This window comes from Rhagoletis pomonella, unplaced genomic scaffold (assembly GCF_013731165.1).
Source record: "Rhagoletis pomonella isolate Grant_MI unplaced genomic scaffold, Rhpom_1.0 Rhpom_scaffold_00006, whole genome shotgun sequence".
In the NCBI taxonomy this organism is placed as follows: domain Eukaryota; kingdom Metazoa; phylum Arthropoda; class Insecta; order Diptera; family Tephritidae; genus Rhagoletis; species Rhagoletis pomonella.
Genome location: NW_023458560.1, coordinates 75,478,955 through 75,504,205, shown reverse-complemented (window position 1 = coordinate 75,504,205; position 25,251 = coordinate 75,478,955). Strand labels below are relative to the sequence as shown.

At 37.2% G+C, this 25,251-nt stretch overlaps 1 protein-coding gene across 2 annotated transcripts in view; it reads left to right on the top strand.

The window, feature by feature from the left end:
- LOC118741297 (calponin homology domain-containing protein DDB_G0272472) overlaps positions 1-25,251 on the top strand; it is a 107,287-nt gene that overhangs the window by 696 nt on the left and 81,340 nt on the right. Inside the window, exons 2-6 of one of the 2 annotated variants that reach the window (XM_036473231.1) lie at positions 49-2,574; positions 2,772-4,251; positions 4,334-4,591; positions 4,665-4,788; positions 14,206-14,345. In XM_036473231.1, the coding sequence (XP_036329124.1) occupies positions 49-2,574; positions 2,772-4,251; positions 4,334-4,591; positions 4,665-4,788; positions 14,206-14,345 (4,528 nt within the window). Of the gene's footprint in view, positions 1-9; positions 2,575-2,771; positions 4,252-4,333; positions 4,592-4,664; positions 4,789-14,205; positions 14,346-25,251 lie in introns of both variants that reach the window. The other variant, XM_036473230.1, reaches the window with a different exon arrangement.

The following is a 25,251-nucleotide window of genomic DNA, read 5'->3' as shown; positions in this document are numbered from 1 at the left end:
ATTGAAAAGAAATCTCACCCTCTTCTCTGAATGTGCGCAAACCCCCAGTTGCACCATCGAAATCACCCAACTCGCTGAAGAACGCTCTTTCGCCAATACGTTCGGCGAAATTGCAAAATGCGGGGCCGCGTGTGCGTAGCGCTTCCACAGGTCGTGATAAAAAATCTGAGCTGCAAGCCCGTTATTGGGCACTGCTATTCGGCAATCTGCAACGTGCTGTCAATGAAATCTATCAGACGGTGGAATGCTGTGAGAACATATCATGGTGCCAGGAGGCAATTTTGGTGCTCGAAAACTATGTGCGTGATTTCAAAGCGCTGAGCGAATGGTTCAAAGTTTCATGGGATTTCGAGTCACGTCCGTTGCAGCAGCGCCCACACTCACTTGCATGGGAGGTGCGCAAGAGTAATCCTGCACCACGTGTGCGCGCCAAAAGTCTAACAAGTCCCACTATGTCGGGCAAATCCAGTCCTTCGGCATGCCCATGCACGTCCGGGAAGTCATCGCCTTGCTGCGGAGGTAGCAGTGGAGACTCACCATCGCCACGTAAAAGCTTGCGCGCATGTGATCCTCTGCCGAAAGGAGCTATGCGCGTGAATGTGCGCGAACTGTTCGCCCCAAGTAAAGTAAGAACGGTTAATGAGCGCTCAATAGATGGATCCGATCAAAAGAAATTCACATCGACTGAGCAGGAGGTGCATGCAGAAGCCGAGCCGATGGACTTGCCGAATAGGAGTCATCAGTATGCACAGACTGATCTTGAAGATGATCATTTAACATTAGCAGATATAAGAATTAAGATGCAGAGAGAAGCTGAGGAGCGCCAGTTGGCTGAGCAGGCTGAGCAAGAGCGCTTTCGAAAAGAGCAAGAGCTTGAGAGACATCGTCAACTAGAACAGCAGCAGCTCGAGCAGCAACAACAACTGCAGCAGCATGAGCGGGAACGCCAGCAGGCCGAGCAAAAATTGCTAGAGCAACAGCAGAAGCAGCATTTGCGGGAAGAGAACAAGCTGGTGGATGAGAATTTGCGGCAAGAAGAAGGGAAGATCTCATCAGCAACTTCAGATATAAATAGCAAGCAGGAAGCAATTGTAGAAAATGGTAATGATTCCAGCGCCACCGATACGGATGATTCACATTTCGGCATGCATCGCGAGCCAACTGCACTAGAGATGACTGTGCAAAAACTGAACGAAATGGAGAACGAAATTCTCCTCAAAGATGCTAATAAAATGCCAACACCGCCAACGACTGAACTGAAAAATGTAAACCACATAGTTGATAACAATGCAGCTGCCAGCGCTGGCGCATCAGATAATAAGAAGGATGCTGTCGCTCCAGACAGTACGAAGAAAACAGCAGTGGCCGCACCCGCTCAAAATGGTCCTTTAAAATATTCCAGTGTCTTAAATCGCCCCGCTACTGCACGCACTGCCACATCGATTGTCTCAAAACCATCAATAACGGTGCGTCCTCCAACTGCTGTTGCGCCAGCTAATAAGCCAATCGCATCGCAAGCGCAAAAGGTCGCGCCCAACATCAGTTTACGTCGCTCTGCCACTACTGCTTCTGTCATAAAAACTGCTTCTGTGCGAACAGCGGCTGCAGTCACCGGAGCTGGCTCACGGCCCATAACAACGCGCCCGTCCAGCAAGACTGAGCACTATGGACCGCCAACGCATGTTGCTTCACGCTTATCCGCGCGTTCACGCACGATGATTGAAATGCAGCCCAAGGAGCAAAAGCCACGCGATGGGCGGCAGCAACAGCAGAAACGCAATGCACAGACGGCTGTGGCTTCCCAAAAGTCATCGCGAGAAGATATTGGAAGTTCAAGTTCAACGCTCAAAGCCAGTACAGAACTCATATCGTCTTCCAGAAGCAGTCTCTCGCAAACTGCTGCCGGCGCAGTGCACATAGACGACCGGCGTTCGGAGCCGAAGCAGTTGCCGTCCGACCCGAACGATGGCTGGTTGACAGTGAAGAATCGGCGCCGCTCCAGCATGCATTGGGCACATCGCTTTAATCAGCCAACGGGATATGCCAGCCTTCCAACATTAGCACTCTTCAACGAGCAGCTTGTCGAGAATGAAGATCGCCAGCGGACCAAAAAGGCTGCGCCAAAGAAAGAACCTCCGTCAGAATGCAATAGCAATAACACTTCGAACACAACCCAATTGGCACCGAAACAAGCGAAAGGAGTAAAGGCTCAAAAGAGCGTTGATAAACCGGTGAAAAATGTGACGCGTCCAGAAATAAAGAATGCAAAGGCGAAAGTCAATTCACTGCCCACTCAGCGAAAGAACCCCCCAACTACTGCTGCTGCTCAGCCGTCACCAGCTACGCAATGCGGCGGTGGCAATGCTCATGGCGGCGTCAGCTTGGCACGCTCTTCCACTGTGCCAACACGTGAGACGATCATCAAACGACAGAAGTCTGATTTGACGGGACTGAAGATGACCTCGCTGCACAAGGAGTATATGCGAAGCGAGAAGTATGTGCATCGAAAACAAGGCGGGCGCGCAGGCTCGCTTGAGAGTTCTGCAGCCAACTCAACGGAGACAGTTATGGATGGTAAGTGGAATCGGTGTATTTATGTACTTTTATCAAGATATTTTTTGAAGTGGAACTTCTTTATCGGCGGTAGGGAATTAAAAACTTGTCACGAAAAAATGTGACACTTAAGATGTGACGGACGAATAAGAAATGCATATAGAGAAGTTTTACTTACGTAGGCGACAATTGCATTTAATATTTTTTTTTTCTTATAGCGAACGAGGAACCAACCAACAGCGAAAAAGCACCCGACAGCGCCGAGTCCGCTGACCAAAACAAAATCGATATAAAAATACAAACCAATCGCGACTTTTCCAAAACCATTGGAGATCTTTATGAGAGCATTGCCCAGACGGCTAAAGCAGCCGGCTACGTTGGCGCCATCACCGGCGCTGGAAAACTCTCGAGTTGCGACGAAAACGAGGAGACTTTTGCCAGCGAAACAGATTGCGACGAAGATCAGCGCATGCTGGTGGAGGAGCAAGAATCTCTGGAGCGGCAAATACGTGAATTGGAAAATACCGAAATCGATGTTGATACTGAGACGGACGAGACCGACGGCGAAGTGGCATTTGATCATGAGCACGATTGCAATGAAGCGGTGGATCGACTGCTAGACGATGCCTCGTCCATTGCCTTTCTAGCGGCAGGTGAGGACGGTATGGATCCGAATATCAGCTTGGAGATGCGCTACCACGCGTTACTTTCGGAAATGTCGCGCGGTGAGCGCGAGGAGGCGTTGGCCACGTTGCAGGCATATGTGGCGCGTCATCCGGGGCGCGCACAGGAGCTGCACCAGAAGCTTTCATCGCCGTCGCGTCGCCGCTCACTGCACGAAACGCTGAAAAAGTATCAGGCAAAGCATGCGCGTGCGCAACAAAAACGTGAGCAGGTGCAAAAAGAGAAAACCATTAAGATACAACAACTGCTGGCGCGTGTCGAAGATGTGAAGGCGGCCAAGCGACAGCTTATCGAGGACAAGCGCCTAAGGATGGAGGATAAAATGCAGCGCGCCGCGGAGAATCGCGAGCAGTATTTGCGACAAATAGTGGAGAAAGCACACGACGAGGAGAAAAAGTTGAAAGAGATAAATTTCATCAAAAATATCGAAGCGCAAAATAAACGCCTGGATCTGCTTGAATCGTGCAAGGATGCCGAAGGTCGGCTGCAAGATTTGGAGCAGGAGCGGCAGAAGCGCTTAGAAGAGAAGGCAGCTCGCGAAGCGGCTGTAGAACGGCGCCGCCAAGAGTTGGAGAAGGAGCGTCAGCGCAAGTTGGAGAAAATGAATGAGACGCGACTGGAGAAGGAGCAGCGTATTGGCAAAATGCAGGAGCAAAAGGAGCGCCAACGACAGGCGTTGGCACGGGAAAAAGCGCGCGATCGCGAAGAGCGCTTACTGGCGCGCCAGACACAGCAGCAGCAGACGACCGAGGAGCTGCAGCGTAAGATATTGCAAAAGCAGCAGGACTCTGCGCGTCGTCATGAGGAAAATATCGAGCATATACGCCAACGTGCACTGGAGCTGACACTGCCTACGCGCAATGCGGATGAGAATGGCATGCAGCGCAATGAAAATGGCGAATTAGTTGCTGAGGATGGCGACTTGTCATCGACTGTTTCGGATGTGGGCAGTCGAGAGCACACGCGCGGCTACAAAAAGAAAATGAAGAAGCTGAAGCAGCGTATGGCGCAGAGGTAAGTCTACATACAAGTCTACATAGCAATCAATAAAGGGTTAGATGTTAACTGCTTTTTGTATTCCTTAAACTATTTGCAGTGCCGAGGAGTATATGAAGGAACAACAACCGGTGCCATTGCATATGAAACGTGAAAGCCAAGTGCCGAAATATTTGAATCTCGTGAGTAAAGGCGGTGGCTCACAGGGCCTGGAACGCGCTGTCAGCCAGCTGTTGCGTCTGATGAGCAAAGCGCAAGTATTTGATTTCCAGTGCTTCCTGCTCATGGATGGACTCGGTGTCATCACCACAAATGTGATTAGCAAAAGTATGCTGGAGAATAATGACATTCCAAAGAGGTATGCGAGCCTAAGAGACATTTCATCTTGTCAAATTAAAATGTATTTGCTTTTTATATTGGTGTATTTACAGAGCTGTTGTGCTCGCTGTGCAACTGTACCGCAATGCCTGCACTCTTTGTCCACAAATCGCCCGACATGCGATACTTGGAAATACGTTAAGTGCCCTATTCGATGTGCTGGTTCAGAGTTTGCAGGTAAGTTAAAAAATGTCTTAGTCTGTCTGGTTTTTGCCCGGTCATGCCAGGTACTGATTTGTGATATGTCTGCGTGTGTATTTTGCATGGTACTGCTATAGGTGTTATGCATATATCTGGATATCTGTCGATTTCTGTTTCGGCCCTTTTTCGGTTAAATTACATTAGTTCCAAATTTAAAAGTGTAAATGGCTTTGAACTAATCATCTGGCTGAAAGGAAGGGCTATGTTACTTTGACATTTGGCGCAAGGAGCAAATTGATTAGCATTTTAGTCGAGTCAAAGTGGCCTGACAGTCTGGCAAAAGAGTAAATGAAAAGAACGTAAAAATAAATTAAAGTATTTATAAAAATTAGATGACATTAAAAAAATGTATATGTTACCGGCCAAACCCTATCTTAGGGCAAACTAGTTTTGCCTAGGCTAAACTAGATCAGTGGCCACAGTATTTTTGCGTAGAGCACCTTTCCACGTAGGAGGCCTTCGGCCGCGATTCAAAATAACCCTCATCAGTCCAACTCCAGCTACGCAGTCCACCATATTGATGCGCCCAACTTGTTTCCACGTTGGACGGATGTATCGGATCTAGGTAGAAATAGTTTACCCTAGGAAAAACAGGTTTGACTTAAGATCGGGTTTGGCCGTTAACATAAGAATGTGTGTTTTTTCTTTTTAAAACAATAAAATCTAAAAATTAAACTAAAAAAGAAAAAAATCAATAAAAAAAGAAAATTAACGTAAAAAAAAGTTTTTTATTTTAAAAGAAAATCTAAGAATTAAAAGAAAATTCATTTAAAAAAGAAAAACAAATTGAAAAAAAAAACGAAAAATAAATAGTTTTCTAAAAATCTAGCCCTAGACTACTAACCATATTTTACACACGTTAGTACTAATGGTCGTCGATTCGACGAAGTCTTGTATTGTTTTACAAATAAAAGTAAACTAAGTGTCATACATATAATGAAACTTATAAATTTGATATTTGAACTTAATTATAAAATGACTTTCAGGTCCATAAAGACTCAAACATATTCTTTATTTAATTAGAATAAAAAACTTTGCACAGACTGCGAAAAATTCTCTGTGTCAATATTTTTTTCGGCACTGTACGTATGTGAAAATTTAAAAAAGTTGTTTTCAATCAAAACCCATCCTACTATGCAAAACAAAAAAGGTATAAAGTGGTTTAAAATTTACAAAGCATGTATTTTTTAGATTTTATAGAAAAAACTAATCGTAATTTTTACCTCTAAGGTTAGGTTATGTTTACAACTTAAAAAAAAAAACTAAATTCTGGTGAATGCCCGTGGCCGCCGTTTGTCTTAGTACCCTCAGGTGGGCCCGCATCACGGAAAGAGCCTATGGGCCCATAGATGCTAAATCCGGCACTGATTGTCTACATACATATGTATGTATATATGTTCAGCACTATACCTACTCTCGATACTCCCCGTCATTTACATGGTTTCCATAAAGTACACAGTCTTTTGATGAAACTTTATACATACCATTTCCATAGTAAAGAGCCAATTCTTCAAGAGAGAGAAAATAATTTTTTGTTAACATACATACATTAGGGTGATTTTTTCGCGACTATTTTTTTTTCACTCCCACTTCGAAATTTTGTGGGAAATCTAAAAAAAAAAAAATCCTGAAAATTTGAGCCCTTAATATTAATATAAGGTGCTCGACCAAGGCGTGCAAAGATTTCCCGTTTAAAATACACATAACCTTTGATTTTTTTTTTTTAATTCTACAGCTGAAACGCATTTTATGGTATAAACTTGGTCAATGATAGGGTTTCTTCGGCGGCGTAACCCTAACTCCCACCAGCGAGGTAGTACGGGTCACTGAACCCATTTTTTTAAATTAAATTCTCATTTATTGCACCTATCTCTTTAATAAAAAGAGCTACTGAAAAAATTTAAATGAAAAACTTGTGGGAAATTCAGTTTCCTCCAAAAAAAGTTGCAGAATATCAAATCGCTAGCATAGATATTTCTTGAGATATTCGCCTTTGAAGTAGAGGTAGTGTGGAATTTTCACCGATTATTGAGCTAAATTGCCCAATATCTCAAGAAATATCGATGTTAGCGCTTTGGTGTTCCGGAACTGTTTTAATCTAGCACATATGGGGGGTAGCTTTATTATGCCATCGGTGTATAACTTTATCGACGAAAAAATTGGCCAAGTGATATTTGGAAACGTACGATGCTAGCTCCGGATTAAAAAGAAAAAAATTAAGACTCTATTTAATAATGTCGAGCCAAACCACGAAAAAAATAAGCCACATTTTTTTAAGTTTGTCTTTTTGATGCAGAAATGCTCCTAGCGCATATATGTATGTATATGTATTTCTGCAGGACTGCCCTTACCAAAAATTAAGTCTGACACAATACAAGGTGGTGCATAAAGTACCTTCCGATTTTCTTGTCCTGTCATTCCAAAAATAATTAAAACATATTATTCTTTTTAACTTCATGTTTATTTGAAGCAATGCATTAAATTTTTTTATGTTTGAAGATTATATATGTATATGTACACGTCTTATAGGTGTCTGGCTGGTCGCAATCAGAGTTGTGAAGCAAATTTTGGCTCTTTTTATGGCATTTTGCATCACGTTTGTCGTTAGATTGTCGTTTTCTTGGCGAACGCTTTTCAAGGGGGACTGGAGTCGGCTGCAGTATTTAGATCGGGGAATTTCGTTAGCCAACCAAAATCCCCTAATTGACAAATCAAACGGCCTGGAAGAGCGTTCCTCAACAGGTTTTCCACGATGTAGTAGCCAGGCCTAAAGAGAGGAGTGGTCAGACGGGGGTGTTTCCCCCGGGCGCGGATTTTTCGGATTTGATAAATTTGATTTCAAATTTTTTTTTGGGCAGGTAGGGGGCTCTGGGCACATATGTATTTAGTATCGGCCTCTTGGCGGCCTTGCTGGTAGCCTACATGATACAAAAAAGAAGGTAGTTCTATTTAATGACATTCGTTGTTGTTGTTAACCATTTGAATTCTTTTAATAAAATTATGACATTTCATCAAATTCCTGCTAACTGATCACTACAATATTTTTTTTTCCTAAAAGTATACAAGAATTTAGTGAAGTTATTGAACATAAATCAAAGTACCAGGTTGATCGAGCTTTGCCAGGAGTGCATATACTTTTTAAAGTTTTCAAGATTTGGATAGCTTTAAAAAATATTTTGGAAATAAACAAAAAAAATTGGATTTCGATATCTATTAAGTAAATTTCTTACTCTAAAATTTAGGTGGCAACCCTATTCCGAAATGCGCTGGAATGAATGGTGCATATCTTGATCGTATATGTACTAATAATAATAATAATAGATTGGCGCTTACACATATGTTAGTGTTTGGCCGAGCTTCTCCTCCGACTTGTGGCGTGCGCCTTGATGTTGTCACACAAAGCGGAGGGACCTACAGTTTTACGCCGACTCCGAACGGCGATTGTATTTTTATGAGAAGCTATTTTTTCATGGCAGAAATACACTCGGAGGTTTGCCATTGCCTGCCTACGGACGACTGCTGTTAAGAAAAAACCTTTTTTCTATATTTTTTGCGATGTTGCTTTGACCAGGGTTTGAACCCAGGCGTTGCGGAGTGGAAGCGCGCACTGCTTACCACTACACCACAGCGGCCGACATACATAAAAAAAATTTGATTGAAATTATGAAGCGTGGCAACCCTGATTTCCGACCAAAGTTCCCAACAATATTTTTCATTTGATATCCATATTGCGATGTTTTACATAAATTGTGTAGAATCGAAAATAAGTGGCAACCTTACACTATTATCCTAAGAGATAACATTTTGTATATGGGGAAAGCATTGTTTAAGAACCTTCTCTTGGTACCCATGAATAGTAATAATTTACCTTTTTTCTAAACAAAAAATTAAATAAACATGCGATTCAATATAGGTGGCAACCTTATTAAAAATATTTTTGAATTAAAGATCTTTAAAATACCTACCATTTGATACCCATATTATGATGTTTTAATCAATTTGTAACTAATTTCGAATAGGTGGCAACCTTATACGAGTCTTCTCGGAAATAATGCCTATTCAGATAACCTTAGAATCCAAAACATTATCTGTGTACAAAATTTCATCAAAATCGTTAGAGCCGTTTCCGAGAACCCTATGGATATATATACAGTTGTCCACAAAATAATAGGAGTGCGATATTTTGACCAGTTTTGGCTATTTGTCTTTTGTTTATTTAATGTTTATTATTTTTTTATAAAAGCCTAGCTGGCTATACAACAAACACCATATAAATTCAGATTTTAAACTTTGTATAAAAATTATAAAAATTTTGCAATTTTTCACCCAAATTTCAAACTTTTTAATCAGAATCTTTAGAAAAAATTCTGGTATGCAGTTTTGTAGCACATTCAATTCTAGTCTGAAGAAGTGCAAGTTTCAAGCGTTTCCGTTGATTTTTGAGAATTTTTTTGGTTAAAGGTGTTTCACGTTTTTTCCATACAAAGTATGTCGACAATTTTCTTTTATATGGAGGACACTGCCAGCAAAAAAATTGCCAAAAATCAACGGAATTTTTCAGCCGCTTGAAACTTGCACTTCTTCAGACTAGAATTGAATGTGCTACAAAACTGCATACCAGAATTTTTTCTAAAGATTCTGATTAAAAAGTTTGAAATTTGGGTGAAAAATTGCAAAATTTTTATAATTTTTATACAAAGTTTAAAATCTGAATTTATATGGTGCTTGTTGTATAGCCAGCGAGGCTTTTATAAAAAAATAATAAACATTAAATAAACAAAAGACAAATAGCCAAAACTGGACAAAATATCGCACTCCTATTATTTTGTGGACAACTGTATATATATATGTATATACAAGAACTGCTCGTTTAATATAATAAGATAAAGAAAAAAATAATCTTGAATAAATTTGTGTAAATTTGCAAAAATTAAGAGAAAGAGAAAAAAGAGCTGTGTCTGCCCAAACTGCGAAAATTCGATACATACAAGTAAAGCATCTGGGGCAAAGTTTTTTACGTTTCCTAAGCTTCCATTCGTACGAAAACAATAGCTGTAAGCGTGTAATATTTGCGAAGAAAACTTACCCAGATTTATATTTGTGTGTGCAATAAACTAATTCTTTTTGTGGTCGTAATGATTTTTAAATGAATGCATGAACTCTATTAGGGCGAAGCGAAAGTATTTTCAGCCCGGAAACAAATATTGAGTCTTCAAGTGAAGTAATCTTGAAATCTGTAAAATCCTTTCTTTTTAGTTTTTTATTGATTTCTAATTTTCATAAGTAGCTCTGCAGAAGATTTCATCAGACCACGCAAAGATGTGCCATATGATGGACTTGAAAATTTTGCCGGCTAATTTCAAAAATTGGGTTGACGAAATAAAAATAAAAATAATATTTACTTTAACAGTTTACATTTAAAATTTTTTAAATAAAAAGGTGCGAACCACGTAATAAAAAAATATAAAGCGCTGATAATGGTTTTTGATTTGAAATATTATTACATTGGTATAAATATAGGGAAAAATACTCCGATGTATTTTTTTAATATTATCAATGTTGCAAGGCCGTTAATAATACCTACTCACAGTGGCGGATTTGAATATTTGTCACCTCTAGGCAATTCAGAATTTACCGCCCTTATTCCGCTAAGAATAATATTTTTAGATAAAAGTACCAGTTTTGGAAAGATTAGCAGTAAATAGTAATATTCAAATTTATGTTATTTACTATAGGCTCATTCCACGGTGACGGGTGTGACATTTCAACTCACATTTTAAGGCTTAATTCTTAAACGAGTATTTTCTAATAGGTTTCCGAGATATAGACAATGCCTAGAAAAAAAATTTCAAAAACAATTTATTCGGAACGAGTTCTCTGAATTTTAGTCACTGTGACGGGTGTGACGAGTACGCAAACCAAATTAGCTTCTACTTACTTGCATCACAGTTTTTCTGCTAATTATGTCTTCTGCTTATGGTTTTAAATAGTTCGTTGTATAGTTAAATAAACATTCTCAACATTTACGCCAAAGTTGCTTGCCGCTATTGGAAATTATAGATTATTTATGTTCTAAATTCAACTGTGACTGGTAGGACTTGACTTTGTAACGGGTGTGACAAGTTGAGCATGAATATATAAATACAAATTATTAGACAAGTAAACTAACTTTATTTCTCAAAAAAATCAGATTTTACGAGCACATACAAGATTCTGTCACCTAAAGACGGGATAATCTTTAATCGGACTCTTCATCTCCATTGTATGCCTGAGTAATTGTAAAGTACCTTATTTTTAAATGAAGCTCTTACCTGTCAAACAGAGGCCGTTACCTGTAAAAACCGTTTTAAATACTGTTTTTGCCCTGACAAGCGAAGTAATGGTTTCTTTTTATCCGTGACAGCATAGCTTAAGTTTTCCCATCGCTCGAGCAACGTATCTTTATGATTAGCTTTATCATCGCTGATCACAAACAGATATATGACACATTTCAGATTAGCAGATAAGTAACAGTAGCAGTCCCTGACCGAATTTATTGACGTTTGTCAAACTTTAAATTGGGACGGGTGTGACATGTGACGGGCGTGACCAACATAGTCGGTCCTTTTTTTCGAAAATAAAGCATATAAATACTTTAAAGTAATTCGTACATATGTTCCTGTGTCATAGCGTTACTTTTGCCAGCTTTTTTACACTGTCCAAGATGTGTTTTTCTTCAAAAAATCACTATTTTGTGTATTTTGTGACGGGCGTGACATTAAAATATGCTTTGCTTCAATATATAATAAAATATTTAGTACTTTCCCGAAAAACTTGAAAATTACGCCGTTACAATGCTAACGAATTGTTCTCTCCACTAATGGCTTAAACAATGCAAAAAAGATAATAGACTACGAAAATCAGTCTTGTAAATTTTGAAAAAGAATTAATCTCTCATATGGGTTTGTAAATGGTAAAACCTAAAGTAAACAAAAAAAATATCTGATTTTGAGATAAATTTCGGAATTTTGGCTTTCAGTCTTGAAAATTAGATTTATTTACTCTTACTTACTAGAAATAAAACAGTCAAATTCTCAAGTTTATTTTCGTTTCATTCGGTATCGATTACCGTGAAATGAGCCTATACTTTTATTACAATTTTATATGGAAAAGTAGTATTTGCCTTGAGTAAAGGTTTTTCAACTTGATTAGTTATATTAGTTATATTTTCACTTGATAAGTTATAATCTCAAAAATACTAAATTAGTATTTCAAAAAATTGTACCATTTAAATAATATCAAAAATACCTAACAGTGTTGTCTTATTTTCTGATTGCGTAATTGAATCTCAGATTGATGTCTTAAAATGTACAAACACAAATTCTACTTCCAGTGCCTCCAACTTGAAAAAAAAAAATCCTTTTTTTCAACTCAAATTTTGCCGGCCCTAACTTTTGCCGCCCTAGGTACCTGCCTATGTTGCCTTTACGGTAAATCCGCCACTGCCTACTCACAATTTATTTAACTTAAAAAAAATTTTAGTATCCGTCAAAAATTGTTTATTGAAACTACCTTCCTTTTTGTATCGTGATAGCTATACGTGATAGCTTTTTGAAACACAATAAATTTCCTAACTTTCACCCGTAAGATATCAAAAAAAACATATTCGCCGCCAGCTTTTGATAATTGTTTCATTCATTCATTAGGCATTGAAATTGGGGATATGTATTCATCTACACCTGTGATGGGCACCGCCTTGCCCACGGGCAAAGCTCCTTCAAGATTTGTATATACTTTGTATAGTCGCGCGCAGAGTAAAAGCTCTCTCTGCCCATTGCTGATCTAGGCTCGGAAATTTTTTATTGTTACATTTATCGATATGGTTGCATAAATTTACGGCTCTGAAATTCTTAACTGTCGTAGCCATGCTAAACTTTTGACCTGTGTGACCTAAAGCGTTTTTATCGCCTGAGCTAAGTTTTTCAAAATAAAATTTAAACGAAGGAAAATTGTTTTTATCAGCGTTTTCTTTATTGCATATAATTTTCAAAAAACTTCCAAAACCAAATTTTAACAATTTAGAAAATAACACTCAAAATAATTGACCACCCTAAAACTCGGCGCGTTTTTTGCATAACCTTCGATTGTTTACTTTCGATTTGCCTGCTACGCTTACTACGTTTGCTACGTTTTTTAATTCCAATTAGGGATGTCGTTATTACAATTCCGGGATCCCGGGATTAGCCCCGGGATTTAGATATTCATTACTTCTCAACAACTTAAGTCGAAAAAATTGCTTCTATCTCCCACCATAAAAGAAAAAAAAAAATTAAATAAATGGGTTTGAAACCGACTTTTTTATTTAAAGTGGCGTTTTTATATTTTCTCTCTGACGTCGGGATTTATTTTAAAGGACTTTGTAATTTTAAACATATGATTAATTCAAAAAATATTTAAAAAATTCAATGCAATGTAGAATAAGAATATGGGTACCAAATAAAAGAAGAGATTTCTTTAGAATAAAAAAAATTAAATTTTTTCGATTCACATGGACGAATAAGTATTTTTTGTAAGCTGATAAAGTTAGAAGCACGAAATTAGAGGATGTTATCGAGTTTATATACATATATAACATATAATTTTTTAACATATAACATAGTAATTCCTTAACATATAATTTTTTCAAACACAAATATTGCGAAATTTCAAGGATATATTTTTAAAAAGACATTTTGAATACTTACCAGTCCTTATGCACCTAAAAAATAATATGATTAAATTCTACTGAATTTCCTCTTTAATTTGGAACCCATAATTCTTCCCTAAGCACATTTCACCGAATTTTTTAAATCATTTTTGAATTACTGACGTCAGAGTGAAAAACTAAAAACGCTATTTTACTATATTTGGCCCATGGTTTCGCGAATATATAGATTTTTGTGTGTAAATATTACAATCGCACGGTGTTATATGAATAATGAGCTAGACATTTATATAAAAATTTTAATTATTATAACAAAGTAAAATATTATTATTGCCATCAGTGCAAATTATAAAACCCGAAAATCCCGAGAATACTTGCCAAGAATCCCGGGATTTACGGGCCCTAAAAAAGGCCGGGATCCCGCGATTCCGGGATTAACATTCCCAATTCCAATGCTGTTCGGCAAATTCAACATTTTGCGCTCTAACCGCCAACTTTTCTTGCTTGTTTGTTCCTTCTGTTTAAATTCATCTTTTTTTTTGTGCTTCGCGAATTTTCATTCAATCACCGCTCGCATATCCGCTTTAATGTCAATATGATGAAGACAATAATCCGCATTGTTTTCCCGTTTGCCCTTCTTCTTCTTCAACGTGTTCCTTACTTGTATTTTTTCCTTATTTTAATTTTATCTTCTCTCGTTTTATTTGCAGCTTCCCGAAGAAAAATCACCGCAACATCCTGTCGAGTTATCCACTGAGTTAATGCTCGCCTGCACGGTAGCCATGTCACCGTCCTACACCAAGAAGCACACCCACCCCCAAGTGCTGGAACGCCTACCGGACCTGATAAGGTAAGTCAACAAACACCGAGCAGTGCGCGTACGTATTCGTGTGTGGGAGAGCACATGAACGCTCAATTGCTCGCTCGAATCGCGACAATTTACAGGGTGTTCGCGCCGACCCGTTATAGTCGCGTAGGGGAAATGCGTCTTCGAACTTCGAAAAAGTCGCGCTCGCTGTTGGGCCAGTGAATGCACGAAAGAGACGACTATAGCGTATTGACAAATGGCGCTCATTGCGGCTGCGCTACAAATGCCATTGCCGGCCAGCTGAGCAGTGCGAAGAGCGAGTTCGAAAAAAGGAGTGGCTTAGCTGCTGCTTTCTGGGTTTTTTGTTTTCCGGTTTTTTTTTTTTGCTGCTTCCACCTGCAACCGCATGCCACGCGCAACATAATACGCCCGTTACTATGCCATTGTGCGCGCATGTGTGTGCGTCGCGTGAAAGGGATAAGTGTTTCGCTGTTTGTGGCGAACGATTTTCTGATGATGTTGTTGTTGTTGCTGTATTTGCTGTGTGGTACGCCCGTGTAAATAAACGCAGCAGGTAAACACTTCCAGCTCGCTGCTTTCAACGCGGCTGGCTACTACTACTTGTTTGGTTTTGTGTGCTCCTGGGCGCACCGCCGCTGGTGTAGGCGGCCACCACAATCCTTATAGCCGCTGCGCGCATAACAGCATTACCACAGCATTAATGCCGCGCGGCGCTACAAACTGCTCTGCTGCAATGTGTCTGCTAGCCGCGAAAGTACATACATACATATCTACATGTTCACTATTTTATCGCGAAAGGAACGAAATTGTTGCTTTTGTTGTATAATTTTTTCGGATTTTTTTTTTCTTTTAGTTTTCCAACATCAAAAGTGGTTCTTCGTTGATGTTGCTGTTCCTGTTGTTTGCATGTTTTCATGCAAATTTCAGCACTTTTCGCATTGTAGGCTAACTTAAATCCTTGCACGCCACTGCCACTGCCGCTGACGCTCTACCTGCTGTTGGCTGGCTGGCTGGCTGGCTGGCTGACTGACTGGCGGCGTTTGTTGGTTTCGAAGTAGGCGCTTTGGGGGCTTGCCCGTTGGCCCTATTTGTGCTTTCATTGTCTGCCCGACAGTTGTTGCCATTTTACTTGTTTGTGTTGCGCCAATCTGTATTTTATTGTTGTTGGTTGGTTGGTTGGCTGATTGTTTGCGTTATATCTATGTATGTATGCATGTGTGTACATATTTTGTTGTTACGCCCCCACTGCCACCTACTTGTTTGTGGATTTTAGCAGCATTTGTCATTAATTTTACATAACAGCTGAATTCTTTAAGCTTTGTTAACTTTAATGTGGCAAAGTTATTGCATCAAGTTTAATTATTAAAGACTTCCTATTGAACGTTCGATGGGGGAGGATAATTTAATTGCGTATTTCTTTTTTTCGAGTCTCTGGTTACCTAACCTTAGATACAGACTAGACGTACATATCTTCCAGTCTGTGAGTATGTCGGTAGAGGTTCTAAAAAATAACGCGGCTGGAGAGCGAAGCGAATGAATCTTCGTTGAACTATTTTGATTTTCTGGGAACGGGTGGAATAAATCGGAACGAAAGAAAAGTATGAAGTATGAGGTTTGCAATTGCCTGCCGAGTGGCAACTACTCTTAGAAAAACTTTTTCTAATTTAGATGTTGCCCGGACCGGGAAAAGAACCCAGGTCCTGCGGATTGGTAGCACGCACCTCTAACCACTCGGAGCGGCCGCAGATACTATAATATAAAATTTCATATGAAACAAAAGTCTCTCAGAACACTGTTGTCAATCCTGGCAACTATCTTGAAGGCTTTTTCGGTTTTTCGAAAGGCTAAGACATGTTTTAGCGATAAGTTTTCTAAAAACAAAATGAAATTAAAAAATATGTTCTTTTTTTAAACAATAAAAACTAAAAAAATAAAAAGATTACAATTAAAATAAGTAAAAGTGAATAAAGGAACGAAAAGTAAATAAAATCAAATGTAACTAAAAAAAAGTAAGTTCGTAAAATAAAAAAATATATATATTTTTATTTATAAAATAATATCAATAATAAAAATTAAAAGAACATTGAATAAAAACAAAAACAAAGAAGATAATGAAGAAAGGAACATAAAATTAGTTCATAGAAATGAAACTAAAAAATAATTTCCTTTTTTTACTGTTTTAAAAATACTTATTTTTTTATTAATTTAAACTTCTAGTAATTTTTATTTTGTCCTTTTTTAATTAATTTTCTTAACATTTTTAGACTGCCGTTTTAAAAAGAAAAAAAAAAAAATTTTATTTAATTTAATTTTTCGGATCTTATTTTTTTAATTGATTTTATTTCTTGTTTTTTTTTTTTTTAAATTAAATTTTCTTTTAATTTTAGAATTTTGCTTTAAAAATCGGAAACTGTTTTTTTTTTAATTTTGACTAATCTTTCAGTAGATAATATACATAAACACACATATTAGCTACACAAGAATTTATCAAGTAGGCACATTGAATTAGCTGACACACTGCATATATTTTGCCTTAAAAATAATATAGTGTCAAATTTGATGCTTGTCAAACTTTACTTCAAGCGGTAAAAGTAGCAACTAGTAAGATGTCCTTGAATTATTTAAATGACCTCTAGAACATCCTTCCAGGCATAGGTTTGCTCCTAAATTGACATTTAGCAGTTAGTACCCAAAGGTACTAATTAGCGAAACTAAAGTGAAAAATATGTTTTTATTTCCGTAATCTAATTCCCTTCTCGGGTTGAAGCGAATGTGCCTTCTCAAGTGAATCATACATATCAAAGTAGTGAAGGTATTATATTTATTTTCACCGTTTTCTTTGAAATTTATCATTCTTCAAAATGAAAGATATATCTACTAAGGTCTGTTCTTGGACCAAAGTTTCGCCACTTTTCTTTCCACTTGTTTTTTTCAGCAAATGTTTACGTTACACCTGAGTTGCCACTATATTTTGGTAACTCCTTTTGGTTGTTTTTAATATTTTGCATAGACTTATATGCACATACATATATATGTATGTACACACATAAGTTATACATTTCTATATATTTGTCCATTCAACTTGCAGCACAAATTTCAAACCGACACTCCCACCGTGCGTGCTCCCCTGCACACCTATTCATCCCACCGCATTTTCACATTTTGCGCGTCTCGCTTCATGCGCTTCTTTCACATCTTCCTACATATCTACGTACATACTCTTCCTGCTGTTATTCTATTCCGTTTCGTTAAATTCGAAATTTATATTTCGCTTTGTCGACAACTTTTGGCCGTTTTGCTTTTTTAACAATTCTGCATGCAGTTGTTTTTGTTGCTGACAATTTGTTTTTTTTTTTTTCTCCTTTCACCGAAGTGTATCCTTCGCTGTTTTGGATATTGTTTATATGTTGGCTTGTTGCGCTCCACTTCACTTTCGGGTACTCCGTGCTGACTTTGCACTCGTAAATTTTTTTTATGGCCCTTCGCGACCTCGTCACCACTCCAATCCACTGTGAACTGAGCTTCTGCTTGTCCTTGCAATGTCCTGACTGTCTTCCTTTGATTGTTGTAAATTGAATTGTAGTTGTAGTTGTTTTATTTTCCATTTGCTGCAAACTTTTTCATTTGAATGCGTTGAAAACTTGGTAAAAACATTTTTACTTATTTTTCTTAAGCAGAGCTGTTTTGCATATGCTTGGATGTGTCGTCTTTGATTTTTTTTTTAATGTCAAGCAATTTTTGGTAACATCAAACACTTTTATTGAATGCTGTTTTCTTAAAACTACTTTTAAAGCAATTAAATCCGTATTGTTTCATTCACTGTTAATTGGATACAAACTAGTCATTAGTTTGCAATATTAGACGAAAAGGAATACCTAATAGGCTTTCGAAAAGTCTCTGAACTTGGATGTTCAGGGGATAGAATTTGGATTTCGTAGATTCGTCAATCTTCCAGAGAGTGTCGTCCCTTAACGTCGTAAATTGAAATTTTATGGCTGCTGCTTTCTGATTCTTATTCGGAATTATTTTCCTACCCGGCACTTTTTATCCCCAATTCGACACCTTTATAGCTAAGAATAGTTTGCCGTTCCGATAGTCGCCTCTCGTCTCGCTCTTTCCCAGATTATCTAAGAATTCATTGTTAAGACAATAACTGTATTATTGCTGTTATTGTTGTTGTTGCAACAGCATACAGATTACACAAAGAGTTTTCGGGGAGTGTTTACTGGAGTGACAGTCCTTGGCAAGATAACAATCTGGGTCATTCAGGTAACGTAGACCCAACTGTTGGGGAACTGAATTATTGCTCGATCCGTTTTCTTCACACTCTTCAGTTGTGTGTGAGTATGAGTAGTATATTTACTGATGGCTCCCAAACCGAAGCTAGGGCCGGATCAGGAGTCTACACCAGAAGTAACGGGGCCAATCTACGTTTCTCTCTTGGGGAAATGCCTCGATATTACAAGCCGCGGCCATGGACTACGTGGTGGAAGAAGTTTACTTGTATGTATTGACAGCCAAGCTGCACTCAAGCCACTGGCCGGCCCTCTAACTACTTCCAGAGCGGTTCGGAAATGCAAGTCTCGACCAGGTATTCCCAGGTCCGTTACCAGTTATAGCACTTTCACCTTGTGAAAGACTGTGAGCTCTTTGATAACCAATAATCTGCTTCGATTTATTTGTAAATAAAGTAGATGTAAAACAGGTAAAGCTTAAAGCATTTTTAGACAGGCCGCTAAGCGAGCAATTAGCCAAACTTTCCCAATTAAGGTACTAATTGAGTTCGATTTACCGTAGAAGATTTCAATTCTTATTTGCTCGATTAGTGCTTAATTAAGTGCTAATGGAATCAACATTTTCATGCAACTCTGCTGGGTATGTTTAATTTTGACTTTGGGGTATGTTTATTGAGCAAATAGCAATCAGCTGTTTGTTTCTGGCCCTCTTTTACAGTTGATATTCTATCAGGGATTAAAAATTGAATTTACTAAAACTAAAAACTTTACCTGAAAGTAGATGAATGTACCTAAAAAGTTAATATGTATTTTTATTTGTATACTATATATTAAAAAAATAAGAGGATAACCTTCCCGTTTGATACCATATCCACTTTTGGATTCACGGTAAACAAATTTGGCTATAAAAAGAATCTCTTCGAGCGGTGCGAAACAAATATGTTTTCCAAAAGGTGAATCACGTTCCTCCGAGTTCTTTTATCTGACGTTTGAAAGAGAAATATTATCCGTTTTTCTGTCATATTCAAGGCACTCCATTTTGTATAATCTGTATGCGTCTCCACAAAGGAGGGAGTTTATCGGGCAAGTTACCCACACCAAAATATGTGTTGAAATGTGAATAAAAATAAGAACTGATTCCCTGAAAAGATATTTGTACCGAATTTACTTTCAATTTAAATAAAAGTACGATTGTAGCAACTTTTCCATCACTGCGGCAAAAGCGGTAGCTCAATTTAAAGTTCAATAAATATACGGGCATTTTTTTCTGATGACTGCAAACTGATTTGAAAAATTTTGATAGAAGTAAACAACACTAACAAATTGTACGCCCATTGACAATCAGAACAAAACCAAAGTACAATAAGCACATCATTTTGACAATCAGAATCAAATTCCCCTTGAAATCAGCAGCTCTGCTAACTACACCTTATATAAATGAGCTTTTTAAAGCTTTCTATAGTTTTTATATGGTCTTTGCAGAGTGAAAACTCTCTCTGGTCATCACTGATATATGTATGGAAATGTTGGTAGATATTCATTTCTAAACTCAAACCGGACTTTCCCATTTCATTTAAATATACAGCACCAGGTTGACCGAGCATTGCCCGTAGTGCATATACTTGTTAAAGTTTTCAAGATTTGGATAGCTTTAAAAAATATTTTGGAAATAAAAAAAATTGTATTTCGATATCTATTAAGTAAATTTCTTACTCCAAAATTAAGGTGGCAACCCTATTCCGAAATACGCTGGAATGAATGGTACTTATCTTGAGCGTATAAAACAAAATAAAAATTTGTACTACATAGAAGCGTAGCAACCCGGATGGAAAATATTTTCTGACGAAAGTTCTCAGCAATACCTTTCATTTGATATGCATATTGCGTTGTTTTAGATAAATTGTGTAGAATCGAAAATAAGTGGCAACCTTACATTATTATCTTAAGGGTAACATTTTGTATATAGGGAAAGCATTATTTTAGAACCTTTTCTTGGTACCCATGAATAGTAATATTTTACCTTTCTTATCTAAACAAAAAATTTAATACATAAATATGCAATTCAAAATAGGTGGTAACCCTATAAAAAATATTTTTGAATTTGGGATCTTTAAAATACCTTCAAATTGATACCTATTATATGATGTTTTAATTGATTTGTAACTAATTCCGAATAGGTGGCAACCTTATATCGAGTCTGCGTACAAAATTTCATCAAAATCGTTAGAGCCGTTTTCGAGAACGCTATGGATACATATATATATATATACAAGAATTGCTCGTTTAATGTAATAATAGAGTTCTTTATGATATGGCGACCAAACACAAAACTTTCCCGTTCACTTGTTTTTTTTTTTTAATATTGGAGTGATCTAATTATTTTGTCATCCATTTTATTTGCAAATTAATATATATTTTTTTCAAAATAGTGACCTCAAAAGTTTCGTAACAAAAATTAAATGAAATAATATTGTAGGTCATGACGTAAATTTTTTTTATGAAAACTTACCAAGGTGAAAATTGGCAACTAGTAGAAAAAGTTTGGCTTTATTTTCATCATGACTACTTAAAATTATAAGTAAGTATGTAGGGTAATGCGCACTTACCTGCACTCAAAAAACAATTAAATTTAAATCGAACTCTGCCAGAAGTAAATTTGCTTAGTTTGTGACCATTTTGTTTTGAGAGCCAAAGTTTAGATTTTTTGGGTAATTCTTGCACCTCCGCTGGCACATCAGGGCTACTTTTGTAGTTTCACCAATCAAACAATTGCAGCTATTCCTCCGACATTATTTTGTTCGTGTTTCAATTCAATGCGAATATTGGCCAAGAGCTGCCTCCAAACCAAATATGTATACCTTTCACTCGTACATTTTGCATTGTTGCAGCCATTGTTCTGTCATTTCATTATTTACATAGTATATTTGTAAGCTTCCAAGGAAAGCGTTTGCGTGCGTGTTGGCTGAATTTGTGTGTTGACTCTTTGACCCAGCCAAGTGACGGTTTGTGCCTTCATCATTTTTGAATAACACAAACACGCACAAACACGCACACACACGCGTACACTCGCATGAACACACTGATAAAACAATAACGAAACAAAAGCAAATTCACAGCGCCTGAGTTGCTATCGTAATTCAATTTGTGTGCCGCTTCTCTCTCTGTGTTGTAATACTTTGGAATTGTGGCCCCCAAACTCGGCTGCACATCCGCCCTTTTGCCCACCGATCGAGCGACCAAGTTGCTTAACTGACTGGCTCGTCGTTGGCTATGACTTTGGCTTTTTGCCACCACTGTGTGCAACAACAAATACCACAGTGTACATAGGACAGTGGATACACCTAACTAAAATCCTATTGTTATTGTTTTTTTTTTTGTATTTGTTTTTGTTGTTGTATGCCTTTACAATTTGCAATTGTGTTGGTACTTTGGCTACGTAATTAAATTTTTGTTTACTTTTAATTGGACAAAGTTTCATTTTATGCTGCCACTTCACGCTACAGGCAACCACTACACTCACACACCCAACCACACCACCCACACAAATGCAGTGTATGTATGTATGTATATTTTTCAATACTAAACTACACAGCATTGCATTGGACATTGGGACACTTTCGCGTAGATATTTTAAGCTGCTCCTGGTTGCTGTTCCTGCGCTGCTAGTCATCCATGTATTTCGTTGTTGTTTTTGCTGTTGTGCAGCCGAGATTTCTGTTTTGGTAACTAGATTAAATTTACTGTGCCTCATCGCAACTGTGTGAGAGGGCGGGCGATGGTGTGGACGGCCAGGCAATTGCCTCTGTGGGCGTTGCATTTTGTTGCGCTTTTATTTGGCCAACAATACGAATTACTGTCATAGAGTCAAGTCTGGTGGGCGCGGGGGGCGCGGGGGGTTCGGGCGGTCGGTAGTGTGTTAGATCGTCGCTTTCAGCAGCAGCTCGCCAACAAAGCACGTCTATGTCTACTTCGTCCGCCTTCTGGGTTGCCAACAAAGTTTTGACTAAAATATGATTTCATTTCATTCATTCATTCAGTTATTTCTCAAAGCAATTTCTACGCTTTTGTAAAACTTGAAGCCACTTTCTGCACGCTGCACAGTGCCGCGAAGGTGGACAAAAATACAAAAATCGACTGTCTTGAAACTTAGATGTTTTGATGTCAAGTTACAGCTAAATCTCCAACTAAGAGAAGTTCATAAGTTATTTTGTGATAAAAACAACTTTCAGCCTCACACACCCCCTCAAAGTACACCTATTTTCTACATACCATTTCATTTCGGCGATTCGCACATAAAAGTGGTCGCAGTTAAAAATTTGTTAAAAATACATTTTTATTCCTAGCAAGATCAACTTTTGCACTTTGATAAAGATATATGCGACAAACCAAAAAATGTATGGTTCATGGAAAAAAAATTTATACAAATATTTGTTTTTTATTAATAAATAAATATATGATTAAACATACCAAAATCCGAAAATTGGCAACCTTTGGAGACAAAAAAAAAAAAACATCTTGAAAGTTCGTGAAATTTTTTTTTTGGTTATGGTAGTTTGGACCTTCTACTAACAGAAACAATCGAAATCTCTTCCAACTTTTTCCAATATTTGAAAATTTTCAATTTTGAAAAAGTGACTAAATGCCTTTTTTTGGTATTATTTTAGCTGATCTATATTTACAATACTTTTTCTGAATGCCCTAAGATCTAAATTTTTGGTTCGCTCTTCAAAAATAAGGTGTTGAATTAAAGCTAAAAGTGCCAAAACAAAAGTTAAGAGGTACAGGGTGCTTTGAAATGAAAAAAATTATCAGCTAATTAAAATACTTAAATATGCATCACGGTATGGGAGCCAAAAACAAAGGTATACGAAGATTTACATATATATATATATACATATATATATATATATATATATATAGAGCAATGACACCAGTTTACAAAAAGAAATATAAAACAGAGAAACAAATATTTAAAGGGTTCTGATCTCAGCTTTAATAAATACATTGTTGAAAGTGACGAAGCAGACAAAAGCATGGAATCATTTGAATCAGTGATCACTTCCTCCTCTTCTGAGGACTCTGAAACTGAGTGATTATAACAACTAGTTCGGTTTTTATTAACATATTATATGTTATTACCATATAACAGCTATTATTACTTACTTACTTAACAGTGATTATGCTTTATTTTAAATGAAATCAAAAGAATTTTTTTTTCTAAAGGTTAACATGTAAGGAAAACCGACTTAATTTTTCAAATTACCATATGTATTCACTTAGGAAGTAAAGTTTAGACGAATTTTGACTATTAAGACTATTTTTCTGAACACTTAGCAACAATGATATGGCATATTTCATTTTTAAATAATCATGTGCAAAAACTCGATGTTTTTTTAATGGGTACCCGTTACAAAAAACCGATTACTTTCTTAAAATTAGAGTAATATAGACACTTCAGATGTAAAGTTTCAATAAATTCTGACGACTCCTTCCTGTTTTCGTAAACACCACAATCAGCAATGATTATGCCTTATTTGTCTTTCATATAGTAATGTAAAAAAAAAATTTTTTTTTTTTTAATGGGTACCCGGTACCGAAAAATCGATTGCATTTTTGAAATAAGCGTGGCTTAGTCCTTTTAGGTGTAAAGTTTCAACAAGTTCTGAATACTATTTCGGTTTTTATAAACATATGTCTACGATGATTATGAGTTATTTTGCCTTTTTATAAAATTGTAAAAAAATTTTTTTTTTAATTAAATGGTAAGAGATGCTGAAAAACGTTTTTTTTTTCTTAAATTGCCGTGATATAGTCCTTTCAGGTGTAAAGTTTCAGCCCATTCTGATGCCTCCTTCCACTTATATCAACACATGTCCACAATGACTATTTTCATATAAAAATGCAAAAAAAACTCGGTTTTCTCGAAATGAGTAACCGGTATAGAAAAACCGATTTCATTTTTGAAATTAGAGGGGCATAATACTTCTAGGTGTGAAGTTTCAGCCAATTCTGACCACTCCTTCTATTTTTGTCCATCATTTGTATGGAGTCGCGGCACTGTGCGCTGCCTCCTTCCACTTTAACTACATTGAATATTTTTTGTTTATGAATATTCAAATTCACTTTAGATTGCAGTCGTAATAAATGCCTTTGAAGTTTGGTATATTATTTGTTGATGCTCCTTTTTTGTTGCGAGGATAAGTAACGAATTTAGCAAGCAAATAAGAGTGAAAAACTTTCCAGTTTGAAACGATGATTTCTTAATACCATTTATTTGATTAATTCAAAATGTATTATTTATTTATTAGTTTGACTAACTATTTTGTATCCATTGTAGACAAAGTGATTTTTAAGGAACATATTTTGTCAAAATGTACATTAAAATATCTGTGTGCGAAATCTCATTGAAATACGTGTACCCCGTTTTTGCGTGAAACAGCAACAAACATACTCGCACCCTCACTCACTCACAAACTTTCAGATTTGCAATATGTATGTATTAGTAGGATTTTTTTTTTCAATATCTTACCAAAAAAGTATATCTGGCTTTAACTTTCATGGCGACGTGTCTTCCCGCATAGTAAAATCGAACTGCTAAACGCCGGTTCACTCTTTTAAGTCCTTCAAGTCTTCGTGATAAGATGACATTAATTCCTGCATAACTGCAAAGTTTTAAGGCTATCTCCTATCTA